Source organism: Delphinapterus leucas, chromosome 1 (genome assembly GCF_059928025.1).
Source record: "Delphinapterus leucas isolate spDelLeu-1000000601 "Yukka" chromosome 1, BTC_Dleu_Yukka2, whole genome shotgun sequence".
Classification (NCBI taxonomy): domain Eukaryota; kingdom Metazoa; phylum Chordata; class Mammalia; order Artiodactyla; family Monodontidae; genus Delphinapterus; species Delphinapterus leucas.
Genome location: NC_143129.1, coordinates 45,845,515 through 45,871,574, shown reverse-complemented (window position 1 = coordinate 45,871,574; position 26,060 = coordinate 45,845,515). Strand labels below are relative to the sequence as shown.

The following is a 26,060-nucleotide window of genomic DNA, read 5'->3' as shown; positions in this document are numbered from 1 at the left end:
ATAACTAAACTTGGTACTTTAACCAAAGTATTTGCAACATTCTTAGTATAGTTGAAAATCATGACTGCCAGGTTTTTTTGGCTTGTTCTCTACATCTATTCCTAAAAAGAATGTAGGCCTATATTAAGACAGAATTTGACGTTCTTTCACCTTTATTTTACATTATATTTTACTCACTTTATTATAAGACTATTAAGAAAAAGTGTTGATCATAACCTACTTTTACCTCCATCATATTACACTGGAATTAAATCATATAGAAAAATAATTTTTATTAATATCACCAGATGTATCAACAGCGTGATTTATTTTTAGTTGAAAAAAATACTTGGGTGTAGATTTTTTTTTAAACTGATAAACTTGAAATTAATGAAATGGTCATTAAAAGATTTTCAGGTTTTGCTTTTTTTTTTCCTTTTTATAAAAATCAGTATTTAGAATTTCACAGTGAAGAGGTCCTAAATTTCTCATACAACATGAAATTATATAAAAATAGAAGACATACACATCTTTAACTCTTTAATCCTTTGATTAAGCAGCAAGCATATCACTCTTCCAGGCCAAACACTGCTTAAACAAAAAAGAAAAATAATGACGTGCAAAATATTTACAAAATATGCAAAGCACACAATAAAGACATCTCACTATATACATGTGTCATATTACTAACGAAGCTAAGATTTTTCTACTGTGTGCTCTAGTGTATGTAAATCAAATTACAGCACATCCCTCAGATACAGCACCTTTGCCCATGGTTGGGATAGAATGGATTTTAAATGAATCACAATATACTTAACAGCTGGACAGATGCTGGTGCTGACCAACTTGACTCACATATCCCACACACTGTATACTGAAGGTCTACTGACAAGAGACAAGACAATAGAAGCTGTATAGTATGCACATATGCAAGACAATCTAAATACTTTAAAAAATGCTTTAGATATTTTCCTTTAAGATATATAACTGTCCCCATGGCTATTAAAATAAAAATAAGTATAAATTCTTGAATATTAGGAATTTTAAATCATAAGGTGATCCAATGAGAGAGAAAGAACACATCCTGGAAAAAGTTTTAGATTATGCCAGAACTTAAGGTCCTTATGGAAAGAAGTGGTCTAAACTTCAAAATTAAAACTTATCAATGGATTTAAGTCAATAGCTCGTTAACACTTTAGAGCCAAAGGCAGGGACTACCCAATATTTGGGGAATATATGACATCTCGAAATATAAACTAGGGCCTTTGATGTTGACCATTTCGTGAAATAGTTCTAAATGTGAAAATGTGAATGTGCAAACATTTAGCTTAAGTTCCACTAGTATAGCAATCTAAGAGATCTGTCCCTTTGCACAGGTCATGATTCCAATATGAAATCACTGTATCAAAAATATTAGTAATACATTGTTGAAATACTATCACTTGTAAAATATTCTTTGTAGGTGCTTAATGATTATGTGTTGAATTAAGAAGACTTTAAATTATTTGTTTCTTTATAAAAGGGGTCTCAGCATTTCAAGTTAACAGCACAATTGTGACAATATACTGATACATCTTTGGATAACACAGAACAAATTCTTAAATTTATTTTATGAAATAATGTTGATGATTTAACCCTAAACCAAACCCAGAAGTACAGGTCAGCTGCAAGGAATACACAAATGCATCCAAATAGTACAATAGAGATTTATCAAGAAAACATCCTTTATATTAAATACAGACCATATTAATAAGTCTGACGGCAATTTAAAGTTCAGGACCTAAACACAAAAAGGGTACTGTAAATAAATGCTTCCATAATCACTATCTCCACATAACTGACAAAATATAATTCTCTTCTAAAGTCCCCAATGTAGGCAACTACTAGTTAAAAGCAGATAGCATTTAGAAAGATTAAAAAAAAAATCAAAATTAACTCCATTTTCAAGAAACTTAAAGACACTGTACTTTAACAGATTAAATCCTCATTTATATGTAAAATTATTATTCCGATCCTCTTACTACTGCAAGATGGCAAGTCAATGACCTTTAAGCAAGGACTTTGCACTAGGACCCTAAACTGTGTGTTAAAGAGTTAGCAGGTTCAGTACATTCTTTGTGGGTTCATATAATTGCTTTGCAATTGATTAAATTGCTTTCTTTTAAAGGAATATATTTAAATTCCTTTAGAAAAAAAAGCAAGAGTTTTTGAAAAAAGGGATATGCAGCTATAATTTCTTAAATATGCATTAAATGAACATATGTCAAAATCTGAAATGCAGGCTATCTATTCTTGCACTCCTAACATAGGAAAATGTTAAAAATTAAATTAAAGAGAAAAAGTCGAACATCCTTAACTTATGAAACTTAAGGAGTTTTCACAATTCCTAAGTCAATATTCCTGTACTAAGAGCCTTGACTATGAAGAGGCAGGAATATAAAGATTCTCAATAAAATAAATACAGTAAAAACAAAACAAAACCCCTCGGTATATAGAATACCTAATCTCTTTTCCTTTAATGAGATCATGTCGCTGAATGTATACTCTAGAAAGGAGGCTAACTGTAGGCTTTCTGTTGTATAACATTTCAGTTGCGTGAACTAAAAAATTTCTTAGGCATCTACTTATGCTAGCCCACTGCCACAGAACTAGTTTGCAGCCTCAGTATCTAGGAAGGATTATTCTTTCTTCTTTTGCATCAGTCAGGTGAGCACTGTATAATGATGGGGTGAAAAGTTACTGCAGCTCTGTCCAATTTAATCTTAGTGCAGTGAGGACTGTGAATCTGTCTGAATTCCGATAAGTGATGGTGGCTGTTGACCACCAACTGTGGACAACACTGGTCTTGGGTTTAGACGGGGTGGCATAGAATTAGCAGGGCGAATGAGAGGTGGTGGAGGCTGATTTAAAGTTGGCCGGGGCTGGATGAACCGAGCCTGCTGCTGGAGTGGAGGAGGCTGCCGGTGAAGAGCAGGGGCAGCAGGCAGTGTTGGACGAAGAAGTGGTGGAGGCTGGTTCAGAGTGGCAATGGGGGCTGTTGGTGTTGGAGTGGATGATGGGGCAGGAGGTGACGGACCCAGAGTCCGAGGAGCCTGTGGGGTCTGTGCCTAGAGGTGAAGAAACAAAAATACACGTATGAGATGACAGTTCCTAATGAACTTAATACAATATAGTTTGGGCTGTCACAGGAAAAACAGAACAAAACAAAAACATAACACCAGTGTTTTTTGGAAGCACAAGCTTCTTTTATTTTAAACAAAACAAAACAAAAAACCAAAAACCAAAAAAGCAACGAAGCTACCAAACAGGCATCTTTACTAGTAAACAGCTTAACACTGGAAATAAAAATAAGACTATGAAAGAACAATACACTCTCCATTCTTCAAGGATCAGAACTTAGCATGTCATTATGACTTAAGAGTCACGAGAGATGCACCACTGAGTAAGTGTATTGTCAACCTTTCATGCTCATTTAGCTAGTCCTCTGACAAATTAACCTTACAGAACACCACACAAAATGGTGATTCCTCAACTCATATTAGCTCAAATTCCATACACAAACACACCTCCTCTTCTTCATCAGTGCTCTTCCCTGATGGCACATTAGAAGCACTTTTTGTCTCCTCCCCTAAAGTAGAAGCATCACCATTAGAAGCCTGGGTTCCTTGTTCTGCTTCCCACTCCTGCAATACCTCCTCTAAGTTAAACCGACGCCTGTAGTTTACAAAGAAGTTCTTCACTTGGCCAACAGTCTTGTTGCCAATTACATCTGCAATAGCTTGAAAATCTTTACCATATTTGCGGACACCTGGAAGGCAAAGTAAATAATACACCTGTGAAGGATCAATAAGGAGAGCTGTGTGTACTATACATCATGCACACACACAAGATACCAGCAATGAAAATCCTTTCTGATAAACTCTGCTCATTTCTCAATTCTGAGATAGAGGCTAAGATATCAGGGTCACAGATGAAAACTATCAATTATGTCATTTCATCGAGCCAGCCACTTGCCTTCAACTGAACAATCAGAAACTTACCATTTTTTACATACTCAGTTATTTTCTCCAATCCTCTCTTGAACTCTCAAATACAGTCCATTTATTGTAAAGCATTGAATTCTTTGTTCCATCCTCAATTCCACATTCATTTATTTCCCTAGTAGCCAGTCACCTAAATTTGAGCAACACCGTTTGTAAACAAAACTGGATGGGAACGAACCATCTCTTTTATCCCCTCAATGGACTGAGTGAGTAGTCTTAGGGTTCCCCCATTAAGAAAAGCATTGTAATTTTGGTCTTAACACCAACTTCAACATAATTACTTGCCTATCTTACCAGGTACCAATGAAGAGAAATGAGATAAGAATTTAAACATAAAAAGCAGGAGAATCATCACAATCTGATGGACGAAAAAAGGGGAAACTATTTTTCAGAGTTTGTTGGATTTTAACTCACGTAACAGTTCTAAGGACTGTATATATGAAGGATTCCTAGATATGCTCTGTAGCCTAAAGAATTAGGGTATAATAGTGACTACTTGTAGATACTTGTGCTTAATATCACTACCTTAAATTTAAGAAGGATTGTACATTCAGTTATTAAAAAACCTAACTTCCATAAAATTATGGAAATTTTATTAAATGAGGGATAATATTTGATTTATGAACTTGAGATAGTCAATTATGCTACAGAGTTTAAAGTGAGTTTATATACTCAGATGGACAATAATTTGCTCTTAAGGGAATTCTAAAAGAAATTCACTGACTCATTCTAGAAAGAGATGCACTTAGCTCAAAATATAAAAGCTGTCAAAATTTTTATTTTACAATTTGATAACTGCTTTTTAAAATACCAGAAAACAGTAACTCATTAATTAGAGATGAGAAAGGAGAAAAAAAATATTGATGTCTATGATATTAAAGTCTGTAGTTTAACCTAAGCAGCCAGAAATACAGGAATTTAGATAAACTTAACATGTATACAATCACACATAAGAGAATAATATAAGGACATATTAATACCCCAGCAGAAATGCTAGACATATTCTTACTGATAGCTATTTGGGTGATACACCTATTACCTAAAGCACCAGCATGATATAACTCCTGTTCTTAAATTCTGTGCTTATTTTTTATTGAAAACTTGGGAGTAAGTATCTCTTGCTACATTCAACTTGCTAGACTTGACTCTATGGGGAGTTCCTTTCTCTTAGAGCATTTTGGGTAGGAGGCCTGACATTATTAAGCTATAACCATATCCCATTGTTAATACAGAGTTTTGGGTTTATAAACTATGCTCATTTGCTCTGTTCTCAAAGGGAAAGACATATGCATGACAACAAAGTAATAATGATACTTAAACACTACTGATAATATTTTATTTTATATTCTTTTACAATATAAATGAATTTATATTCTCTTAAATCCATGAGCTGATTTCCAGTTTGAACTTCATAACTGAGTATAAATTCTAATGGTGACTAGGTTCCACCAAGGGTTTATCTGGCAATAAGAACCCAAGGTCATTTCGTATGAAGAATTACTGCTGCATACTCAAGTACTTCTCTACTACTTGTACTTTGGAAAACAGCAACTCAACTTGAGATGACTGCACTGAAAAACAGATAACAATTGGAAATCACACACAGTGTTCTACCAGTGTGCTAATTTTCATAATGGATATTTAATTTACATTCTAGAAATGTCCAATGCTACTGAATACGTGAGCTTAGAAATGAAAACCTTAAATAAATCTAGGATTAGATCTGCTATATTCTTAGCAAGAAGTCACATTAAGAGTAACTCTTGACTCCAAGTCTGACAATATTACAACCCTCCGAACACCCATTTGTTTAGCAAAATATACTCTAAAACCTACCACTAAGCTGTCCCCAAGTCTAACTCCACTATATAACTGTCCCCTCTTCTTCTGACTCTATTTTTTTTTTTTTTGGTCTTCCACTTTATTTTCTCTTGCTCGATAGACCTTGTCACTAATATTGTTGCATTTCCAGAATTGCATGCCCCCAAACCAAAACTACTTCCTATAGGAACTTTAGTTTACCCAGACACTTTGGATTTTCTTCAGTTCACCTAGGTTCTGAGTCACCTAGGTAAGTTTATCATTAACTTGTGTATGCTAGTCTCGTATCAACTACTTTGCAAAGTCTTAAGGCTCAGACCACACTGTAGACTTCTGTAGTCTGGCTAAGGATCTCAATCATGTCCTGAGAATAAGTGGGTCCAGATATTAATGTCTTTAACCTGCAGGATGGCTGGGCCGGGTCTGGAAGAGCTAGAGCTCCTTGGAAGTCTCCTCCGGACAAACAATAGCCTCATCTGTCTGCCTCAGTGTGTTATGAAATTTTTCATAATTTTCTCTGTGTTCCATGATGTGAAAAAAGTTGGAAAGTACTGTCCTATGGAATACAAAGTACCACCAGCATTACTACAACGCAGAGTACAGAGGAAGTGCTCAGGAAATACGACTGATTTTTCTCCTCCATAGGGCTTCATTCTATTATTCTTCCCAAGCTACAAGAGTCACATATGGCTGACTTCTTTATCACTTTCACATTCCCAGTGACGTTGCACATTTTGGCTAGAAGGTGGAATTCTTAAGCTCTGTACTATGGCTGATAACTAGTCAAACTCTAGTGAAACACCAAATGAAGACTTAATGGGACTGACTCCTTCCGATGAATCCCCAGGTAGGCTTCTGGAGGTCAGCCTCGCAAGGTAGTGGTGCTGAGCAACCATCTTTAACAACCTATGATATCAGAGCTACTTTGTTACAACTCGTACCTGAGGAAAGGGTGGTCCATTCTTTTTCCACAGTTTATAAAAAACGAGGTCCATCATATCTCATATTATATCCCTCATAAGAATTGGTGCTAGAATGACTTGGAAGTTCTTACTACAAAACTTGAAATTTCTCCTTCATTTTCATCATTAAATACTGCAGGTATGAGAATTTTGCTATGCTTTAAAGAATGTTCACCTTGATAAAAATTCTAGGCACAAAAAACACATAAAATGGGAATGCTAATATTAATGACCTTGAAAACCCAAATTTGTATTCTAATGAAGGATCAACTTCTCATGGATTTCTTCAATAAACAGACTTTTTTTTTTTTTTTTTCTGGTACGCGGGCCTCTCACTGTTGTGGCCTCCCCCGTTGCGGAGCACAGGCTCCGGATGCGCAGGCTCACCGGCCATGGCTCACGGGCCTAGCCGCTCCGCGGCATGTGGGATCTTCCCGGACCGGGGCACGAACCCGTGTCCCCTGCATTGGCAGGCGGACTCTCAACCACTGCGCCACCAGGGAAGCCCAAAAAACAGATTTTTATGGTCTGAATTATATCCCATATCACAGGCTGAATCAATAAAGTAATACTGTGAGACAATAAGATAGCACAACTATTCCTAATTAGTAACTCTATTTCCTTATGTGAAATACTATCTCTATCACTTTTGATTGACAATTCACTAAAGGTATCAAAAAGTAAACAAGTTAAATCATCTAATCACTCATTATCTCATTATGAAATAACAAATAAATGTAGAATACTTTTTAAATCTCTCTAAAACAAAACAAAAAAAAGATTAAATCTCTCTCACTCCTCCTGAAGATATAAAAGGCTTAGGTCCATCTGAACCACGGTTTTAAATTAAATTTGTGACCTTTAGGGCAAGAGGTCAGTTTTCAAAGGTGAGTGGGAAAAAACTTAAGAGAACCCCAGAAGAGGGAAATTAAATATTTCCCAGGGAGAGGAAAAAATTGTTTTCAGTAAAATTTCTAAATTTCATTTCAAAGTTACAGTGAAACAACATGGCTTCTACACTGGCAGATGAAACCGTATAATCTTTATAATATATACCTTTAAAGTTTTGTTTGGGAATTAATATAAAAACATAACTCATTAGGATATTGTGTTATCATTGTTTTATTTTCCAACCAGTGTTCTATATTACCCAACCAAAAAACAATTTGTATTTTTAGAGCTTTGGGTAGTAAAATAGTAAGTTCAGGAGCATTTGTAATATGGTGTTTCCCAATTCTGTACATGGTATTTAGACGTTTTTTTACTTTGACAGAAAGGATATCATAAATCTGCTTTCAGTACGTTTAAAAAGTTATTTTTAAAATCTTATTTTGGACTCCAAAAAAAACCCAAAGCCAATATTACAGTGACAAGCTACTTCTAGATATAGGTAATGAAAATTTGGGGGATACTTTTTCCTGCTTCTTGCACAAATGTCTTAAAGTGAGCATGTACTTAGTATAATTGGGAAATATTAATTTTTCAAAAATCTATTTTTGAAGTAAGAATACAGTGACATCTAGAAACTCCAAGGATATGGTTCTTTCCTATCAATAAGAGGTTAATTTTAAACTCAAACCATTCAGGAACATGCATTTCTTTTCACCTCCTGTAAATCTTGTCAAGAATTCCTAGTAAAGAAGGTAAAAAAGATATCAACAGCAGTGGGACAGTGATTGGTGCATCTGGGCAATGGCTAAAAGTCAAAATCGTATATTCTCTTTCCAATGTCTAGCCTTTCTCTTCTGAAGCTTCCCATCTTCTTGCTACAAGTTAAATTCCATCCCAAAAATGCTGGGAATTTTGAATCATTAATTATCTGAAGCAAGTGCATCAGAGGGTTGACAATTATACTTTTGGGCCTCCATTCTTGTGATATCAGTTATAACAGAAGAAACTGTCTAATGCAAACAGATAACTTTTAGATGGAAAAGTATGAATCTATCTCCACCTCCTTTTGATCATTCATGTACTGAGGATCATGTAAGGATCGTTACAATCCTTATGCCTTAATCTCTTCCCCCGCCCCCCCGACTTTAGGGACCATTCTAGCTTTTTTTAAAGTAGGAGATAAAATTAGGAAGAAGACAATTTCTAGACTTGCAACTTCATTGCTCCTAAAAAGGAATGAATGTATAAACTATAGGGAGAGAAGGTAAAATTTAACTGTAAGCATAACTCACTTGAACACAGTTCTGTCATTTCCTTTTTTATATGAGAAGGCAAGTAATATATAAAAAAAAAACCTAAAAATTAAAGTTGATGCCTTGATAAAATTAGAAAAATTTTTTGTTGTTTATCTCAATATAGCACAAATATTGTAGTTGGGAAGCATATTTTTTTGGTTGTTTTTTAGTTTTTTACCACTAATGACTAAGAAATGAATACATTTAAGAGGAGACATAAAATAAAAATGTCAAACGTTGTATACCATGCTTCTGCTCCTATACACTTTAAAAAGCAGATGTTTTGCACTATCATTTAAATGTATTGTTACTTTTTGAAAACAGATAATAATTGTTCCATTTTACATGAAAAAAATACACCTAGAATCTAATTCTTTTCTTAATTCTTGCTTAATAAGGAATGTTTATCATATGAATATCAAGACTGATTTTAGGATAATTTCTAAAAGCACCATAGATTAGAAAAAAATATTTATATATATGACATAAGCTACAAACAGGGGTATTTCACCATTAACACAAATATGTGAAGACTATAACTGGTCTTACTGTTAACTAATTTGTTATAATAGAAAATTTAGATACTCAAAGCTGAAACAGATTACAGAAATTGTAGAAATACCATTCTTGGTAAGTATTTTAAGAGGATTAAATTAAATTAAAGCAGCATTTATAATATCCCACTTGGGGACTCTCGAAGAATGCTACTGAAGTTATAACATAGTTAGAATAAAATCAACATAATAAAGTGATAGATTACACAAGTAAAAGCAGACATTCCTATCTGGTCTGAGCATGATTTTCCCCCCTTCCAAATAAGGGAGAAAGAAGGGGAAATGGCTTATTTATTTATTTAAATATTTGTTGTTAAAATAATATTTATTTACAATTTAAATGGCTAGTACTTAGTTAACAACAATATGAGCAGATGGAAGTGGGAAATATATATTTAAGCCCTAGGAAATGATCTTAATATACTTATTTGGTTTTCAGAATTACAACAAAAAGTTTATTTAATGGTAGAGTTATAAATCTCACTTGTGACACTAGAGCCAACATTTCTCTCTCTAGGTCACTGTAATGGTCAACTATGAGCAAGATAAAATAAAGCATTTAACAAATGAATGTCAAATCAGAATCTATATGTAAAATGTCTTGAATAGACAGTTCTATATAAATTAAAACATGTTAGTATCAAAACATAAATGATTTGAAACTGAAGTGGCCAGAAGAATAATATCATATAAAGGCTTATCATAAATAAAGATTAAAAAGAAGAAGAAAAAACCAAAAACAATTACCTGCTAAGTACTTCCGGATTACACATGTTAAAATAAAAAGTGCAATTATGTACCTTAACCACACTGAGACTCAGGTACAGGTGACATTACTATACGATTATACTGTTTATAAGACACACTTTTGAGTATTATATAAATACATGGGCACATGAAGCAAAGATGGTACTTTTTAATTCTCCCTAAAATAACTATTTTGGACACAAATAGCTTAGCTTTGTTTTATTTTATATAACAAAAACAAAACCAAAACCCAAAACAAAACCCAAAAAACCCTAAAAACTCAAAGTGAAAATAAAAATTTCCCACACAGAGTCAAAATAAATATTTAAATAAAAACGAAGACATTAACATACTAAGAGAGTGCTTTCAAAATCCTAAGAACATGAATCTTTCCATACAAATTGCTCCATTAGTGTAATTTATTTAAGGACTACTTTTTAAACGAGCATAAAAATATGACACTGAATATCCCTCAGGAGAGAGGAAATGTTTGATTATTTCTATAAATACTCCATTCTTTTAATATCTATAAGGTGAAATAATGTCCACATATATAGCTCAACTCCATATGTAAATCTTTCCATTGTCCTTCTCTTGAATGCAGCTTTTCATAATATCCAACTCAGCCATAAGATTCAATGGATCCTACCACTTAAAGGAGTACTGTAGAACAGTATCAAATCCTGATTCTGTACATATAGAGAAAGATTAACCCAGACTTCCTAGCCGATTCTCTTAAGAAAACCATTTCACTGGGATAATTTCTTATATGAAGAGTACAGGATTAGTATACTAACCTTTAAGCAATGAAATACTGGAAGACGGGGTTAAATTCTATAGGCTACTCTGATGAAGGGAAACAGTCAAACCATCAGTCAAACCAATGCCTACTCAAATAACTATGTTAGAGCCATAAGACATAATTCTAAATAAATATGAGACAGCCATTGAAAATACTGATTTTTTAATCAAAAATTTAAATTGTCAGTTTTTAGTTTTAAAACAGCTATTATTGAACATTATAAACTAATTAAACTTTGTTCTGACTCATTCAGAAACTTAATTCTACAATTACAGATGTGCTCAATGCACATCCAGCACCCTGCCTCCATCAAATCAAGTATTTCTATTTATGAAATGACTGTATACCAAAGGGAAGGCTGACATTATCCTGTTGGCACTCTCCTGTGACATTTTCAAGTCACACTGGGTGAGTAATTCTTACTCTAATTCAAACTGCAGAGTCATCCATTAATCAATCTTTAACTACATTATTCTCATATCCGAATGATACTTGCACAACATTTTTGAGTTAAATATTTTCTCTATGTTTGAATACTTGGAACTATTTTTAAAGGTATATGTTTCACTGGGGCCCAACCCTCTTATAGTCGTTAACCTAGACAAAAAAGCTATTAGTACTCAATACAGAGGGCTCAGCCAGGAAGAAACAAATTGTAAACCAAACTTAAATCACACAGTCAGTCCTGCAGATAGTTCATCTTGAAAGGGAAAAAAAGTCTACAACACTGAATTAAAACATACAATATGCCCTTCTTTAAGTAACTCAAATACAAGAAAATCCAAGATTATAGTGCTTCCAATTTGCCCATGGGTATTCATATTACAAAAAGTTTTCTGCCATACAATTCATACAACAAAGCATTCTTACAAATAGTGCATTTAAAATTGTATGTGTATATACATATATCTTAAGTCTCTCTTTTGTATAAATAGATATATTTAAAGTCAGGTTTTGAAGCATTCAGTGGCATATCTCTTAAGTAAGTTATATGTATATGTATATACATATATCTTAAGTCTCTCTTTTGTATAAATAGATATATTTAAAGTCAGGTTTTGAAGCATTCAGTGGCATATCTCTTAAGTAAGTTATGGTACACTGAAGGTAAAGCATATCATTAATATTTTCAGTACCTGACATTTATCAAATACAGAGTAATCAGGGAAACCAGAAACAGAAATTAGTTTATGCTTTAAGTAATGAGTTATTGACTGATACAGTAAGAATGAACCCAACTGCAGGAATACTGAAGTAGAGGCACGGAGAGACCAGGACTTGTTCAAGCTTGTCACCACCATCATTTATTTAGTGCTGAGAATGCATTACATGCTGTTCAGGACCCAAAATGCACACAGGCTCAGTATGTCACATCCACAAGTACAAAACAGAATTCATGGTCACCAGGACTTTGTGGTGAACACAAGACCCCTTTCTTGATCCATTTCTAAAGGAAGGGAAGAACTACGGTAGTCACCTTTCATGACAAGTTAAATAATTATTAACAACAGTAACTGCTTATCTTTAATATACCTTGCACTGCTAGAAGCTGCTCCTCTGTGGTCCAACGGGCATTAATTTTCTGATTTGACTACAAAATTAAAGAGAAGTTTCCTAATGAGGATATGAAGACAGACATTTTTCCAAAGTGCTTATTTTTTTTAAACTTTTCACCAAATCACAGACAAGAGATTACTAAAACTCTGATTTATGAGGATTTCATTTTTATAAGAATTAAAAAATATATTCTGAATTACCTTTTACCAACACAAAAAGATAATGAAAGGGAAATGTACCATTTTGGGGGAATGAACAACATTCGCACTTATACTCTAGGCAGAGATATCAAAACTGAGAAAATCTATTAATCGCCTATTTTCCAACTACAATGTTCCTATCATACGTTGCAGATGTTAATTTTAGCCTAGTTTTAAACATTTAAGAGACTTCGTTTTCTTTAGAGAAGGATCTGTGACTCTAAAATTTCTTCTCTTCATATTTAGATTAAACTTGTCCTTACTCCATCAAAAACAGTGTCGCATAAATTACCATAAAACTGTAGATCAAGCCTATGCCCTAAAATATTTCATTTCTAAAGCAGAGAGTGACCCACTATAAGAATAGATTTTCCCCCCAAGACCTCCTACATTCTTTCCAGTATTTTTGTTTAACAAATTTCTAAGTTTAAGATTTTTACTATGGCAGCATTACAATATCAATTAAACAGCTAACCACATTTCACTAGTGTATACCCACTGCTGAGTAATCAAGAACCTTTGGCAGTAGATGGAGGGACAGAAATAAGTATACCGGCTTACAGAGGTTTGCAGTAGAAACTGCCCAGATAAAGTGGCCAATGTAATACACGCACATGCTGGGCAAAACAGTAACAAAGGCTTCCTCTGAGAAGGGTGTTTAGGGCTTATCTCACTTGTAGTCTTAGCAATAAGAGTTTCCACAGTACACAGCGGTTCTGGGTAACACCAACTTTCTCACCATGAGTGAAGAGGTATAAGCAAGCATTTGGAAGAAAGAATGAAACAAAAATTCAAAAAAAAATTAGGAGAGAAGAAAGAAAAAATTAAAAAAAACACCTATAGTAAAGGAGGAAAAAGCCTAAAACACAAAGCACTGAATTCCAGATGATGAGATTATAAAGGGATAGCAAGGCAGGCCAGGCAAAGCCTGGATAAGCCTCCAGATTAGGATACTGGTGATAAGGTAAACGAATAACAGTAAACAGGCAAAGAGAAAGAGGGGAAATAGGACATACAGAAGCAGTAGTAAGGGTGAACCAAGGCTAAAAAAGTGAAAAGAAAAAGGAGATGACAGAGGAAAAACTAGCAGTTAATCCCCCAAGAGGAGTAACAAGAATGAAGTAGGAGCTAATATTTGAGTTAATACCCAGGCAATCTGATGCTACCGTGGCTGTGACAGGTAGACAGAAGAGGCCCTTGGTACCGAAGGATAATTGGTACTGGAACCTATTTAAAACAGGTCCAAATATTTCAGAGTAAATGGTTAAAAAATAAAGGGTTGATTGTAACTTGATCTGAAATATGAAAATAAAACTTAGGAAAATTAGCTCATTAAAAAATAGTCACTGATTCCACTTACATGCTTTAATTTTATTTTTTGGCATACCTCTTCTGACTATACAATGGTATAACATTCTCTAGCTTTGCAATTTACAACATGAGCATAGCATATAGGCCATTTTTGTTTTGAAGACTTCAACAAATTTCTCTTAATTCTTTGAAACCCCTCTTAATTCTTTGTTACTCAAATTATTCTTTTTTAAAGTGCTTGTCTCAGTCACCATCCTCTTTTTTTCCATTGTTAATTCTGCTAGATACCCATTTGTCAACAATTTTGCAAATGATTAAAGTCATTTTCGTGTACTTTCATAGACTTCATGAAGTTTCACATCTTTTGCAAGGCTTACAATTTCATTTTGTATTTGCATTGTATTAGAAAGAGAGTAACAGAGAAGGATGTTGCTGTGATGGACGGGAAGGACAACAGCTAGAGTTAATTAGGGAGAATTGGTGAATAGAGCCTAATTTTATAGGTGCTCAATTCATTAGTGAATATTTTCTTATTTGGCAACTTTTGCTTCTCCATGTATCCCTTAGATTAATGAACATTTGGATACTAAGGATCTCTTGTAATACTACATTGCAAGCTGTTCTTAGGATTAAAGTTAGGATACATGTAGAACATCTAGCACAGTGCCTTAGCAGCAGAAATTGATCAATCGACGTTTGTTAAACCTGAAAGGCATAAACTGGAGGAAAAGGTGTCATTAGTGAAAAGGGAATAAAAGGTGAAAGAGAAATAACAAGCACTATGAAGACTTATTTATCAGTTTACAAGCATATCAGGAGATGGGATGAAGACGAATAACTATTATTAAAATTAAAAAGTACAGAGTATACTGGGGATTCAAAGATGAGAGGGAAATGTCAAAATGATTAGAATAGGGAAAATGGAAAGTTGAAGGGACTGGAGTCTGAGATGGGTTTAAGAATAGGAGAAGTTTCTGAAAGGCAAAAATGAGGAGAAGGCATACCATGACAGGGAACAAGAGGATTTTTGCCAGGAAGAAGTGATAAATAAGCCTGGAAGGTTGGTGATACTTAACTAAACCAAAATACGGTAAGGACCACTTTTGGAAGTGCCATAAAAACCAAGGTTGATGAGTTCATACTAGATTTAATAAGCAATTGTGCTGGACGGGGGGTGGGGCGGTAAGGAGCAAGGGGAGAAGGGTAGGATTATGAGCAGAGTAAGACTTTAAGCCTAGAAAGCTGGGAGAAGGGTGATGCTGTTAAGGATTTAGGATTTGGGAGATGTGGGAAGGCAAGGCTAAGATGAGGAATTTAACTTGGGATACACTGAAAAAAGGTATTAGGCAGGAGGCTAAAACAGATTCATCTATTCAAACACTTTTTTTTTAAGTGTCTGGAAAATGTTTATGAGGGAAAACAATGGAGTCATCTTACTAAAACCAGCCTGTGAATTTTTTTTTTTTTCCTCCCAAAATTACTCTTGAAATGTTCTTACAAAGGTAGCCACGGAGACAGGCACAGTCTCTCAAAAAGTCCACATAGCCAATTATTCCTCCAGCATTGGAATGGGCCACTGTTTCTCAGTTAAATCCCAGATGAAGCCTGTGGCTCGAATTTAGGATAGTACTGAATGAAAAATATAAATACTTATTTAAATACTAGAATATCGCTCAGTTCAAGGAAATGCTCAGGAGGCATATGGAAGCTAAAGCTGACTAAAGGAATGGTGGATTTACAGTTTCCAGCTCATAACTGCTCACTCTGGGGTATACACTCAATAAATGGAGTTTAGGCAGAATTGCCAGTACTACTGCATTCGCTATTACTAAACATACTCTTTTTTATTTGGCTGATAGCTATGGTTGAATTTATGTCATTTAAATGTACATATGATATGACTTTAATATAGCAAAGTGATGAGACTGTATATTTCCAAACAGAAGAGAAATGCATTCTGAGGATAAAAATTTGGAGAATGTCTTTATTTATGTAGAGAAAGAAAAATTACGGCTGAGAAGGGAAAATAATAGTTATAAAAGAGAACATAACTTCTCAAAAGTTAGAGGAAGAAGGAGGTCATCACTATGTGAAGGGCTCAGAAAAAGGCAAGGGAAATGAGTTAGAGCTCATTAGTGGAATTTGGTCATTAGCACCAATATTAATCTTTAAGAAGATGCTTCAGTGGAAAAATGCAGAGGGGGAGTTGAAACTGTATGGAATTTAAAAGTCTATGTGTTACAAAATGGAAACAGTGGAAGAAAGGGAACATTATAGGAGAAAGAGAATCAACATTTAAAAAATACAAAGGATTCCTTTAAGTTACTGATTTTTATATTTTAGACCCAAGAAACTTTGGTAGAGATTTGTTTAACTTAAGGAAAGGACAACTAGACTATATCTAGGAATCTAAAACTGTGTGGCAGTAATGGTGAGCTATGAGGTACCACTGAGCTATGAGGTAATGGTGAGCTATGAGGTACCACTGAGCTATGAGGTACCACTGGGGTTTGCAGCAAACCCCAGTCTGAAATACTGTTGTTTTAAAAATAATAAAATATTAATATAAAACAATCCAGTATATAATAGTAACGATGATAATGTAGAAGGCCCCAAAGAGCCATCTAGAACAATCTATGACATCCTTAGTGAATTCAGCATCTTTACTACATCCTTCCCCTGCTAAACTGTCTTCACATCTTTCCCATTTTTGTCAGTAGTGGATTCATACTACCTCTACCTCTGACTTGGAAGAGTTAGAAAAGGTCACCGCTACTCAGTGTTGAAAATTCCATCCAACATCCATAATGAAAGGATGTCACACACCTATGCATGAAAATACCCAGACTGGGAAATTTTTAGCTTCAAAAAGCACTCCTTATTCAGTTTCTTCCTTCCTAGATTCATTAATCTCCTTGCCCCCCCACTTACCTCCTCCCACAACAAATCAAAGCATAACCAAACATACCACCGCTCCCCACAACACTCTCACATACTTTCTAGGAGATACAGTAACTTCTACTTTGCAATGTTCTCTAGATTTATCACTTGCTGTCCATTCCTACAACTAATACCTGACACTACCCAGTACCCGTTTACCATTTACTTTATCACTCACATGCTTGGTATTTTAGCAGCTCTAAAGTTTCTAATGTATCTTGTAAAACACTGCCAGGATACCTTTTCCAAAATAAAAATTTTGCATTACATCCTTCCTAAATTGAAGAAGCTATAGGGCCTTTCCATTTGACTTAATTTAAGAGGCAAACTTCTCTTCCTAGCTTTCACAAAGACTTTGTTTTCACAGTGTTCTTGCCCACTGACCTCTATCGCAAAGAAGTCCCTGTTAAACTCAACCTTATTAACATCTCTCATACACCCTGTGCATTCATCCTCTGCAACCAAGTTTGCCTTCCCAAGTAGACAATATGCTTCTTGAGAAAACATTGTTTTATACTTCCACTGAATTCTCAATAGTAATTAGCACAATAATGAGCACATAAGAAGTGCTCAGGGAATATCCAGTGCTTTTATTTTTCCCCACTGTATTTATATTTTGAATGTACTGCTCAACACCAAACCATTGTTCACGTTATTCCCTTCACCTGCCCTTTTTGTATGTGCAAAACTCCTACTCATCCTTCAAACTTCAGCTGAAACTTCCCCCTCTAGGAAGTCCTCCCTGATTACCCTAGCTGGAATGAATAATAGCCACTTATTTTCCTAAGATCTTTACTTATAAATCTATAACTTTAATCAGTTTGTCTTATAATATCTAGACTATAAATTCTTCTTTTAAGAAGTAGATGGAAAAAATCTATCCTTCCTCCTTTTTAGGTGTCACCTCTTCCCCCCCCACACACTGCCTAATGCAGTGCCTTACATGAAACAGGTGATCATAAATACTCAGGGAAGTGAATGGACTTTCTTCACCAATATTTTCCCTAAATCAGTGAAAATAACAAATACAACCAAATGAATAAGTAAGCATCTTAGTAACTGTTTACTTCCAGTTGAGTTACATAATTTAGTAGCCTATTGTTTAAAAGGTTAATAAAATTCTTTTATTAGGTATTAGGGAGAAATTTTTTAGGTTAGGTACCAGCTAACCTAAAGGTAAGGGGATAGATTACATGATTTTTCAAGGTCTTTAATATAACTGTTAATCTAGTGTTTTGAAATATATCTATTCAGGTTGCTCTCCCCTGTAAAGCAATAGGAACAATGTGATAAATATAAATATATCCCGGGCATTTTCTAGATGATAAAACATATATACATTTTTCAAGTCATGTGAGTTCAAAATCAACCTCAAAGTAATATATAAACTTCAGTGTACGGATTGTGGTGTGTTAAGATTTTGATTGTTTCATTTTGATCATTATTTTTACAATAAACCAAGAGATATAATAAATGATAACTTCTAAACCAGTAACTGCATTTTTTTTTTTAATATTTTTTAAGATTTTTTTTTTTATGTGGACCATTTTTAAAGTCCTTATTGAATTTGTTACAATATTGCTTCTCTTTTACGTTTTTTGGCCACGAGGCATGTGGGATTTTAGCACCCTGACCAGGGATCGAACCTGCACCCCCTGCATTGGAAGGTGAAGTCTTAACCACTGGACTGCCAGGGAAGTCCCCCAATAACTGCATTTAAATGTGAGAATCTAATATACGCTTTTACTATTATATGAAAACTTCCAAAAGTAAGAGGCAGCATGGCATTAATCTAGGACAGCATGGCATTAAACTGGACTCTAAGCATCTGAAATACAGCCAGTTTCACTATTTACTAGATGTGTGATCTTGATCAAGTCAGTTAATCTCTCTGAGGCCCAACTTCCTCATGTAAAATAACAGCATTTACTTCATCTACTTCTTTGGACTTATGCGATTATCAAAAGAAGCAACATATAGGAAAGTTATAAATGCTATTGTACTTTCACATCTTACTTTATATAATGTTAGTGAATGAGACTATTCTGCAATTTTCTGGAAAATTTGAGATTAGAATTTTATTTCCTTGAAAATTTGGTAGACTTTTTCTGTAAAGTTGTCTTGGCCTGCTGTTTTCTTATGAGAAAAAATGTTATTTGTTCCTTCAATTATTTAATGGTTATAAATTATTCAGTTTTCTTTCTTTTTAAGACACTTTTGGTAAGCCATATTTTCCTAGGAATTTCTAAGTTTCGTTTAAATTTTCAAACTTATTGGCATAAAGTTCTTCAAGATATTCCCATAATGTTTTCAACATCTGCTATATTTTTAAATTTAATTTTAAATTATAAACTCATAGGCATTTTAAGTTTTTTGCTTTTATGCATTTTATAATGCATAATTAAATATTAAATTAATTCCAATACAAAATTTAATTTTTTGTCACAATAATATAACATAAAATAAAGCAGTATTCTTTGTATTACACTATCTTTATTTAAATATCACTAGAATATTTGTCAGTTTACCTGGGGGTTTGGAATGAGATATTAGTCTACATATATTTCATTCTTTTCCATTGCCTGACCTTCTTGAAAGAGACTACTCAAAACAAACAAAAACAACTTCCTTCATAATGATTCTTCCTTTCTGAAAGATTCTAATGAGTAAGATGGCATATGAAGTACTACTCTTCTGCCTCCCCCCATCCCCTCATACATATTTCCTTTGTAGATATTTCAGTCAACCTGTGATTTGGGGGAAAAAAACATCCCATTAAGACCAAGTAGGATTATTTGATTATTACATACATAGAAAAGCAAGTCCAGGATATGAAGCATAACACAGGAGTCTTAAAAAAGAGAGAGAAAAGAGAAAAGACTTTATAATAGAAGTTTCTGTAAAAATATTTGATTGGATTTTATGAGCATTTAAGTACATCCTTAGTCATCACAAATATAAAAAACATATTAAATTTTAGCTGAAGTACAAGTAAGACTTGAGAAAATGGCCAATCTATATCTTGTTTTTGGATTTTATATTTTCCGGGATATGAGTACAAGAATGTAAGTCCACCTACTAAAATCCTAATTGGAAACCTGAGCCAAAATCCAAATACACAAAATTAAAGTAAAATTTTGTTAAAACTGTTAAAATGAGCTCCTTTTTTTGTGATCTTTTCTTCCTGTTACCAATTTACACAGGTAGGAAAGGGCTTTGAACAAACACTGCTCTAGGCCTAAAAATGCCCTGGCTTGTTCATTAATGACCTTCTAGTTTCACATGCACTGGGCCTACTAGTATCGCTATTTTCCCTAATTACTTTGCTTGATAAGAAGTGCTAAGGACAGGGACGAAATGATTTAATGTAAATCATTAGCCAAGTCTCAAGAGAGTAACTATTTAAATGACAAAATAGAGACATAATAAATTATCCATATTATAAAACCTTCAAAGTATTAACATGTAACCAAAATAGTAGTTGAACACTGGATAACTCAAAGAACAAGGTTTCACTGTACTTAGCACATGTACTCCTCAATAACATACCTCAGGAGGTTTGAATTCTTCAATTCCACCTTCCATTTTCTGTTTAAGTGCACTGTTTACTTGCTTAGCGTTCTGAACCTTCAACAAAATAACCCAAAATATGAATTAGATCATCTACTTAGGTGAATTTTTGAGTATTCAATAAGTGAAAAGGATATATATCAACACCCTGTTAAACTGAAGTTCGTGAGGATAGGACACTTATCACACTTAGTGTATGATACAACACTCATTCAAGTAATATACACATCAACTATATACATATCTAACAGACTCATAAATGATAGTGTTTGAATATCTGTAACAATGTCTCTTATAATCCAAGACAACTGGTATATATAGGGATTAAATTCCACCAATATTTCTCATTACCATAATGCTTTGATCAAATAACAATTATTCTAATAAGAATAATAATGATGACAGTGGATAATATTTATTAGGTGTTTATTATGTTAAGCATCATTGTCGGTGCATCATATGTAATAAATCACTTAATTCTCATAACTACTCTGTGAAGTAAGTACAATCAGTTCTGTTATAACCTGACATATGCATTCTCAAAAGCCACTGTACTAGGCAAAACTGCACAATAAAAACCACAGGGCTTATGGGGAAAAGGAGCTTGGGACACAACACTCAAAAACTTCATCAGTGACACGTAAGACAGACACCTAATAAAAATGATAGCATAGTTTTTATACATTCAAATAGTAAAGAAATCCACAAGCGTTACAATAAAGATGATACTTTACCTTAAAAGGTTGATTACGTAAGTGGGTGTCAAAATAACTGCAATTTGTGAGTCATTGGGAAGTGGTTGAAGAAGGGTTATTTGAAAACAGGCAAAAAGTTTTAACAGCAGATGTGGATGTGGATGGCACATAACACACAGTGAATTGAGGTAGCTGGTATACATCTGAAGTGTGTGGGCATGTACTCAGCAAGATGTAGTTTTTCCCTAACAAAAATCACATGTAAGCAAATGCAAAAGTCACATTATGTTCAAACTGTTCCCTAGTATATCAACTGTGTTGGAAAAAATTCATGTTTTCAAAACAAGCATTATAGCAGAACTATTTCTATTGTAACAATTTAATGATGAGGAAGGTAAGGTACAGAGAAATTAAGAAACTCCCAAGGCTATAGAAATAGGAGGTAGAACCTGATTTTGAACCATGCCAAGTTTGAAACTACTATTCCACTAGCAATTTTGTTAATCTCTACCTAGAATATTAAGGGTTAGGATTTTTTGTTTGTTCATTTGTTTATTTTTTTTCTATTTTTTGTTTTTCCGGTATGGACAATCTGATATTTATAAAGTGATGTGCAAAAGTTTTTTTCACCTGAGATCTTAAAAACAAAGCTAAAATGTATAAATCTAGGTTGGTTCAAATGAAGTTAATTCATCAGCCATGTTAGATAGATATAAAGAGATAAAATGTGAAGTCTCAGTTTTTAGGGATTTCATAGATTAGTGGGGAGATAAATAAATATAAAAGTATGATAAGTGCTAAAACACCTAACGTAGTCTTGGAGAGAGAAAGAAGAGAGTAAGTGTGTTTGCATGTGTTAGCAGGTGTGGATCATGGGGAAGATTAGGGAAAGTTTTCCAGAGGAGATGACACCTAAATTGAGTTTTAATGGATTAATAACAATGAAGCAGGTAGACAAGATTGTGGGGAAGGAATGTCTTCCAGGCAGAATAGCATTAGAAAGACATGACAGCCCTAAAGCAGCAGCAAGCAGTTAGGCTGGGGCCAGACCAAAGAATTTGAATCTTGCCTAAAGACTGAAGGAAACCTTAAGCAAGGGAGCAACACAACCATATTTCACTTTTATAACGATAATTCCAGTAGTAATCTGGAGAAGAGAATGGGGTGAAGAAGATAGAAGTTAATGTAACAATCCGAATGAGAAACGTTGAGGACTTCGATTTAAACAGTAGAAATGAAGGGGTGGCGGTGGCTGTGGTGCACAGAGATGGGTTAAGGAATAACCTGGAAACAAAATTAAGACGTCTTTGTAAACAACTGATTGTGGAGAATTAGGGAGGGGGAGTAATCAAGGATAACTCTTTGGTCACTGGTTTGAGTAACTGAGTGTATGTGGTGCTATTCACCCAGACAGGGAATGCAAAAAGAGGAACAGATACCTTGTGGGCACGGAAGAATTCAGTCTGGACACTGCTTATGAGATGCGTCTGGGATACAAAAGTGGTAGAATTTGCAAATCCAAGAGCGCAAATCTTTACTATGTTACACATCAAACGAATATCCAAGAAAGGAACTTAAAGCTTTAAAAAAGTTCCTTTGTAAAAATCAATAGGACTTCCCTGTTGGTGCAGTGGTTGAGAATCCGCCTGCCAATGCAGGGGACACGGGTTCGAGCCCTGGTCCGGGAAGATTCCACATGCTGCGGTGCAACTAAGCCCGTGTGCCACAACTACTAAGCCTGCGCTCTAGAGCCCATGAACCACAACTACTGAGTCCACACACTGCATCTACTGAAGCCCGCGCGCTCTAGGGCCCGTGCTCCGCAACAAGAGAAGCCACCGCAGTGAGAAGCCCGCACACCGCAATGAAGAGTAGTCCCCGCTCACTGCAACTAGAGAAAGTCTGTGTGCAGCAACGAAGACCCAACACAGCCAAAAATAATAAATTAAAAAAATAAATTAATTTAAAAAATCAATAAAAATAGTCTTAAGTGAGGTAGTAGTGAAGTAGTAGTGTTGAGGATTAAGTATGATTACAGGTGACTGAGTACATTTTATTCCTTCATTACTTAAAAAAATTCTGCGAGGGCTTCCCTGGTGGCGCAGTGGTTGAGAGTCCGCCTGCCGTTGCAGGGGACGCGGGTTCGTGCCCCGGTCCGGGAAGATCCCACATGCTGCGGAGCGGCTGGGCCCGTGAGCCATGGCCGCTGGGCCTGCGCATCCGGAGCCTGTGCTCCGCAACGGGAGAGGCCACAACAGTGAGAGGCCCGCGTACTGCAAAAAAAAAAATTCTGCGCACTTTAAAAATATCACAGGCAAAGTGTTTCAGAAGTTCTCTAAAGAGAAGGAGTGCTGTGGGTTGGAAGATGGGAGTGTTGCACACAAGTATGGTTCGACTAAAGGCAAAGCATTCAATCATATATATACTATATATATACTTGAGAGTCCAGGGTCATATAAGTCAAAACAAAGGAATTCTAAGAAGGAAGAAGTGGTTGTCAAAAGAGATAAGAACCAAGAAGAGGGCATTAGACCTGGCAACTTGTTCATAAACAATCTTAAGATAGCTTTTTCAGTGGCAGAACTGCGATGGGATGTAGGGAAGAAATTAGACTGGGAAGCCTCTGAGAATAAGTGGTAAGAAAGCAGAGTAAGCTAATGTGATAGATATTTATTCAGGAACTTTGCTGGAGAAGAAAACAGAAATATAAAAGCAGTTTGGGTGAGTAACCAGGGTCAAGGGATAGAGAAATTTGAATGTTTGGTATAGAGAAAAACTATCTTGGTCCATACTACCCTGTTGCAAGGTTCTTACATTATATGTGAAGTGGTATAATATTAACTCTAAGGATGCACATTGTAATATCTAAGCGAGGATGACACTGTAAGCTAAGGATGCATATTATAATCCCTAGAGCAACTGGAAAAAAAAATACGAAGAGATAAAGCCGAAAAACATAAATATGACCATGTTATACCTCTTTTAAATCCTTCAGTGGTTTTCTAACTCATGATGAATTTTAAATTTCTTAACATGACCTTCCTATAAATTCCTGTCTAGCTCTGCTGTAACCTGCTAAAGGCAAGTGGAAATTAATGAAGAGTTTTAAGATGAGTCATCTGGATTACACCAGGATTTTAAAAGGATAACACTAATAACAATGTGTAACATAGAGCTGAAGAGAGATGGACAGCAAGGAGAATCAACAAGACAGGGATTGTCAGATAAGAGGTGATAAGGGCCTGAACAAGGGTAGTAGGGATGAGATTAAAAATAAGGGGATTGATTTAAAGGAAATTTCAGAGATGAAACTCACATAACTTACCACTTATGTTTGTGTGTGTTGGGGGAGTGATAAAGGCAAGGGATGAGTCAAGGATGATTCAGATGTTTCAACAGACAAGGAACACAGAAAGAAATCTTTTGGGGGTTAGATGAGATGTCTAGCTCGCAGCTGGAAATGTAGCTATAGAGCTTGGGAGAAAAGCCACAGCTTGAGAAGTAGACTCAGAAGTCTCTGGCAAATAGTGTAAGGCTGGTTAATTTAGAGCAAGAAAGTACAGACTTAGAAGAGTACCTAAAACAAGAGAAACAAACAAATAAATAAAGGAAAACATGACTGAGAAAGACCGGAGACCTAATAACAACCATTAATTGAGTACATATTATGTGCAAGGCAGTAATGTTTTAAGCACTTACCATATACTATCTTGTTTAATTCCCCCCAAGCAAAAATATTATTATCCTCATTTTGAGATGGGAAAACTGAAGTTGAGAGAAGTTGAACAAGCTCCTCTATGGTTGCGCAGGAAGTAGACAGTGTAGCTAGGGTTAGAACTTAGGATCACTGACTCTAAAGCCTAACTTAACCACTACCTGATTATGATAATGATACTTTTAAATAATATTGCTGCTACTACTACTGGTGATAATGATAATAATGAAGAGGGCAGCCATTATTCACCGAGCATTCAAAATGTGCCAAACACTGCTGAACAATCTACATGCATTATCTCAAATAATTCCCAACCACCTGTGAGAGAAGTATGATTATTACGCCCAATTTTATAAATAAAAAAATTGAAGCTTATAGAGACTTCAGTATTTCCCAACATCACAAAGCTAACAGGTAGCAATGCTGGGATTCAAATCTAGAAAGACAGAGGCATCTTATAACTTGGAAACAAGGTAAATAAAAAAACAAAACTTATGTAAATGAGTGGCTGAGAAAATCTGCAAAAAAACTTGAGTTTACTGAGATAAAAGTATATAAGCAAAATAGATAGAATCATCGAAAATATGATTTTTATAAAATACCTGACGTTTTAAAGAGATCAACTCCATGTCCAGTTGCCTCAGGATGGTGTTGGCTGCATTGGGGCTACAGGAAACAGCTACCACATCTTCCTGGGTTAAATACATGCCCTTAGGTGGACGGCACTTAGAACGCTGAGAATGATGGCGGTGTTGTAAACTCTGATATTCTCTCCTCCCAAGTCCAATCTTGCTAGTTTGGACAGGTTGGTCAGTATTACCCTGGAAGAATAAAGACAGAATAATAGGTCATTTGGTTTTTACAAATGTATAAACTGAAAACAGTCTATTACTAGTAGAAGTATCTGTTACACTAAGTACACCTACAAAATACTTCTAACCAATTATATTACATACAAGTCCAAATTCACACACACAC

At 34.9% G+C, this 26,060-nt stretch overlaps 1 protein-coding gene across 5 annotated transcripts in view; it reads right to left on the bottom strand.

Moving 5' to 3' along the window:
- Nucleotides 1–504: 504 nt before the first annotated feature.
- RCOR3 (REST corepressor 3) overlaps nucleotides 505–26,060 on the bottom strand; it is a 50,321-nt gene continuing 24,765 nt past the window's right edge. For 4 of the 5 annotated variants that reach the window (XM_022593455.2, XM_022593454.3, XM_089909379.1 and 1 more), the window contains 5 exons: nucleotides 25,685–25,903; nucleotides 20,652–20,729; nucleotides 12,628–12,685; nucleotides 3,546–3,787; nucleotides 505–3,086 (listed from right to left, as the gene is read on the bottom strand). In XM_022593455.2, coding sequence (XP_022449163.1) covers nucleotides 2,742–3,086; nucleotides 3,546–3,787; nucleotides 12,628–12,685; nucleotides 20,652–20,729; nucleotides 25,685–25,903 — 942 coding nt within the window. In that variant the 3' untranslated portion in view covers nucleotides 505–2,741. The remainder of the gene's footprint in view (nucleotides 3,087–3,545; nucleotides 3,788–12,627; nucleotides 12,686–20,651; nucleotides 20,730–25,684; nucleotides 25,904–26,060) is intronic. The other variant, XM_022593457.2, reaches the window with a different exon arrangement.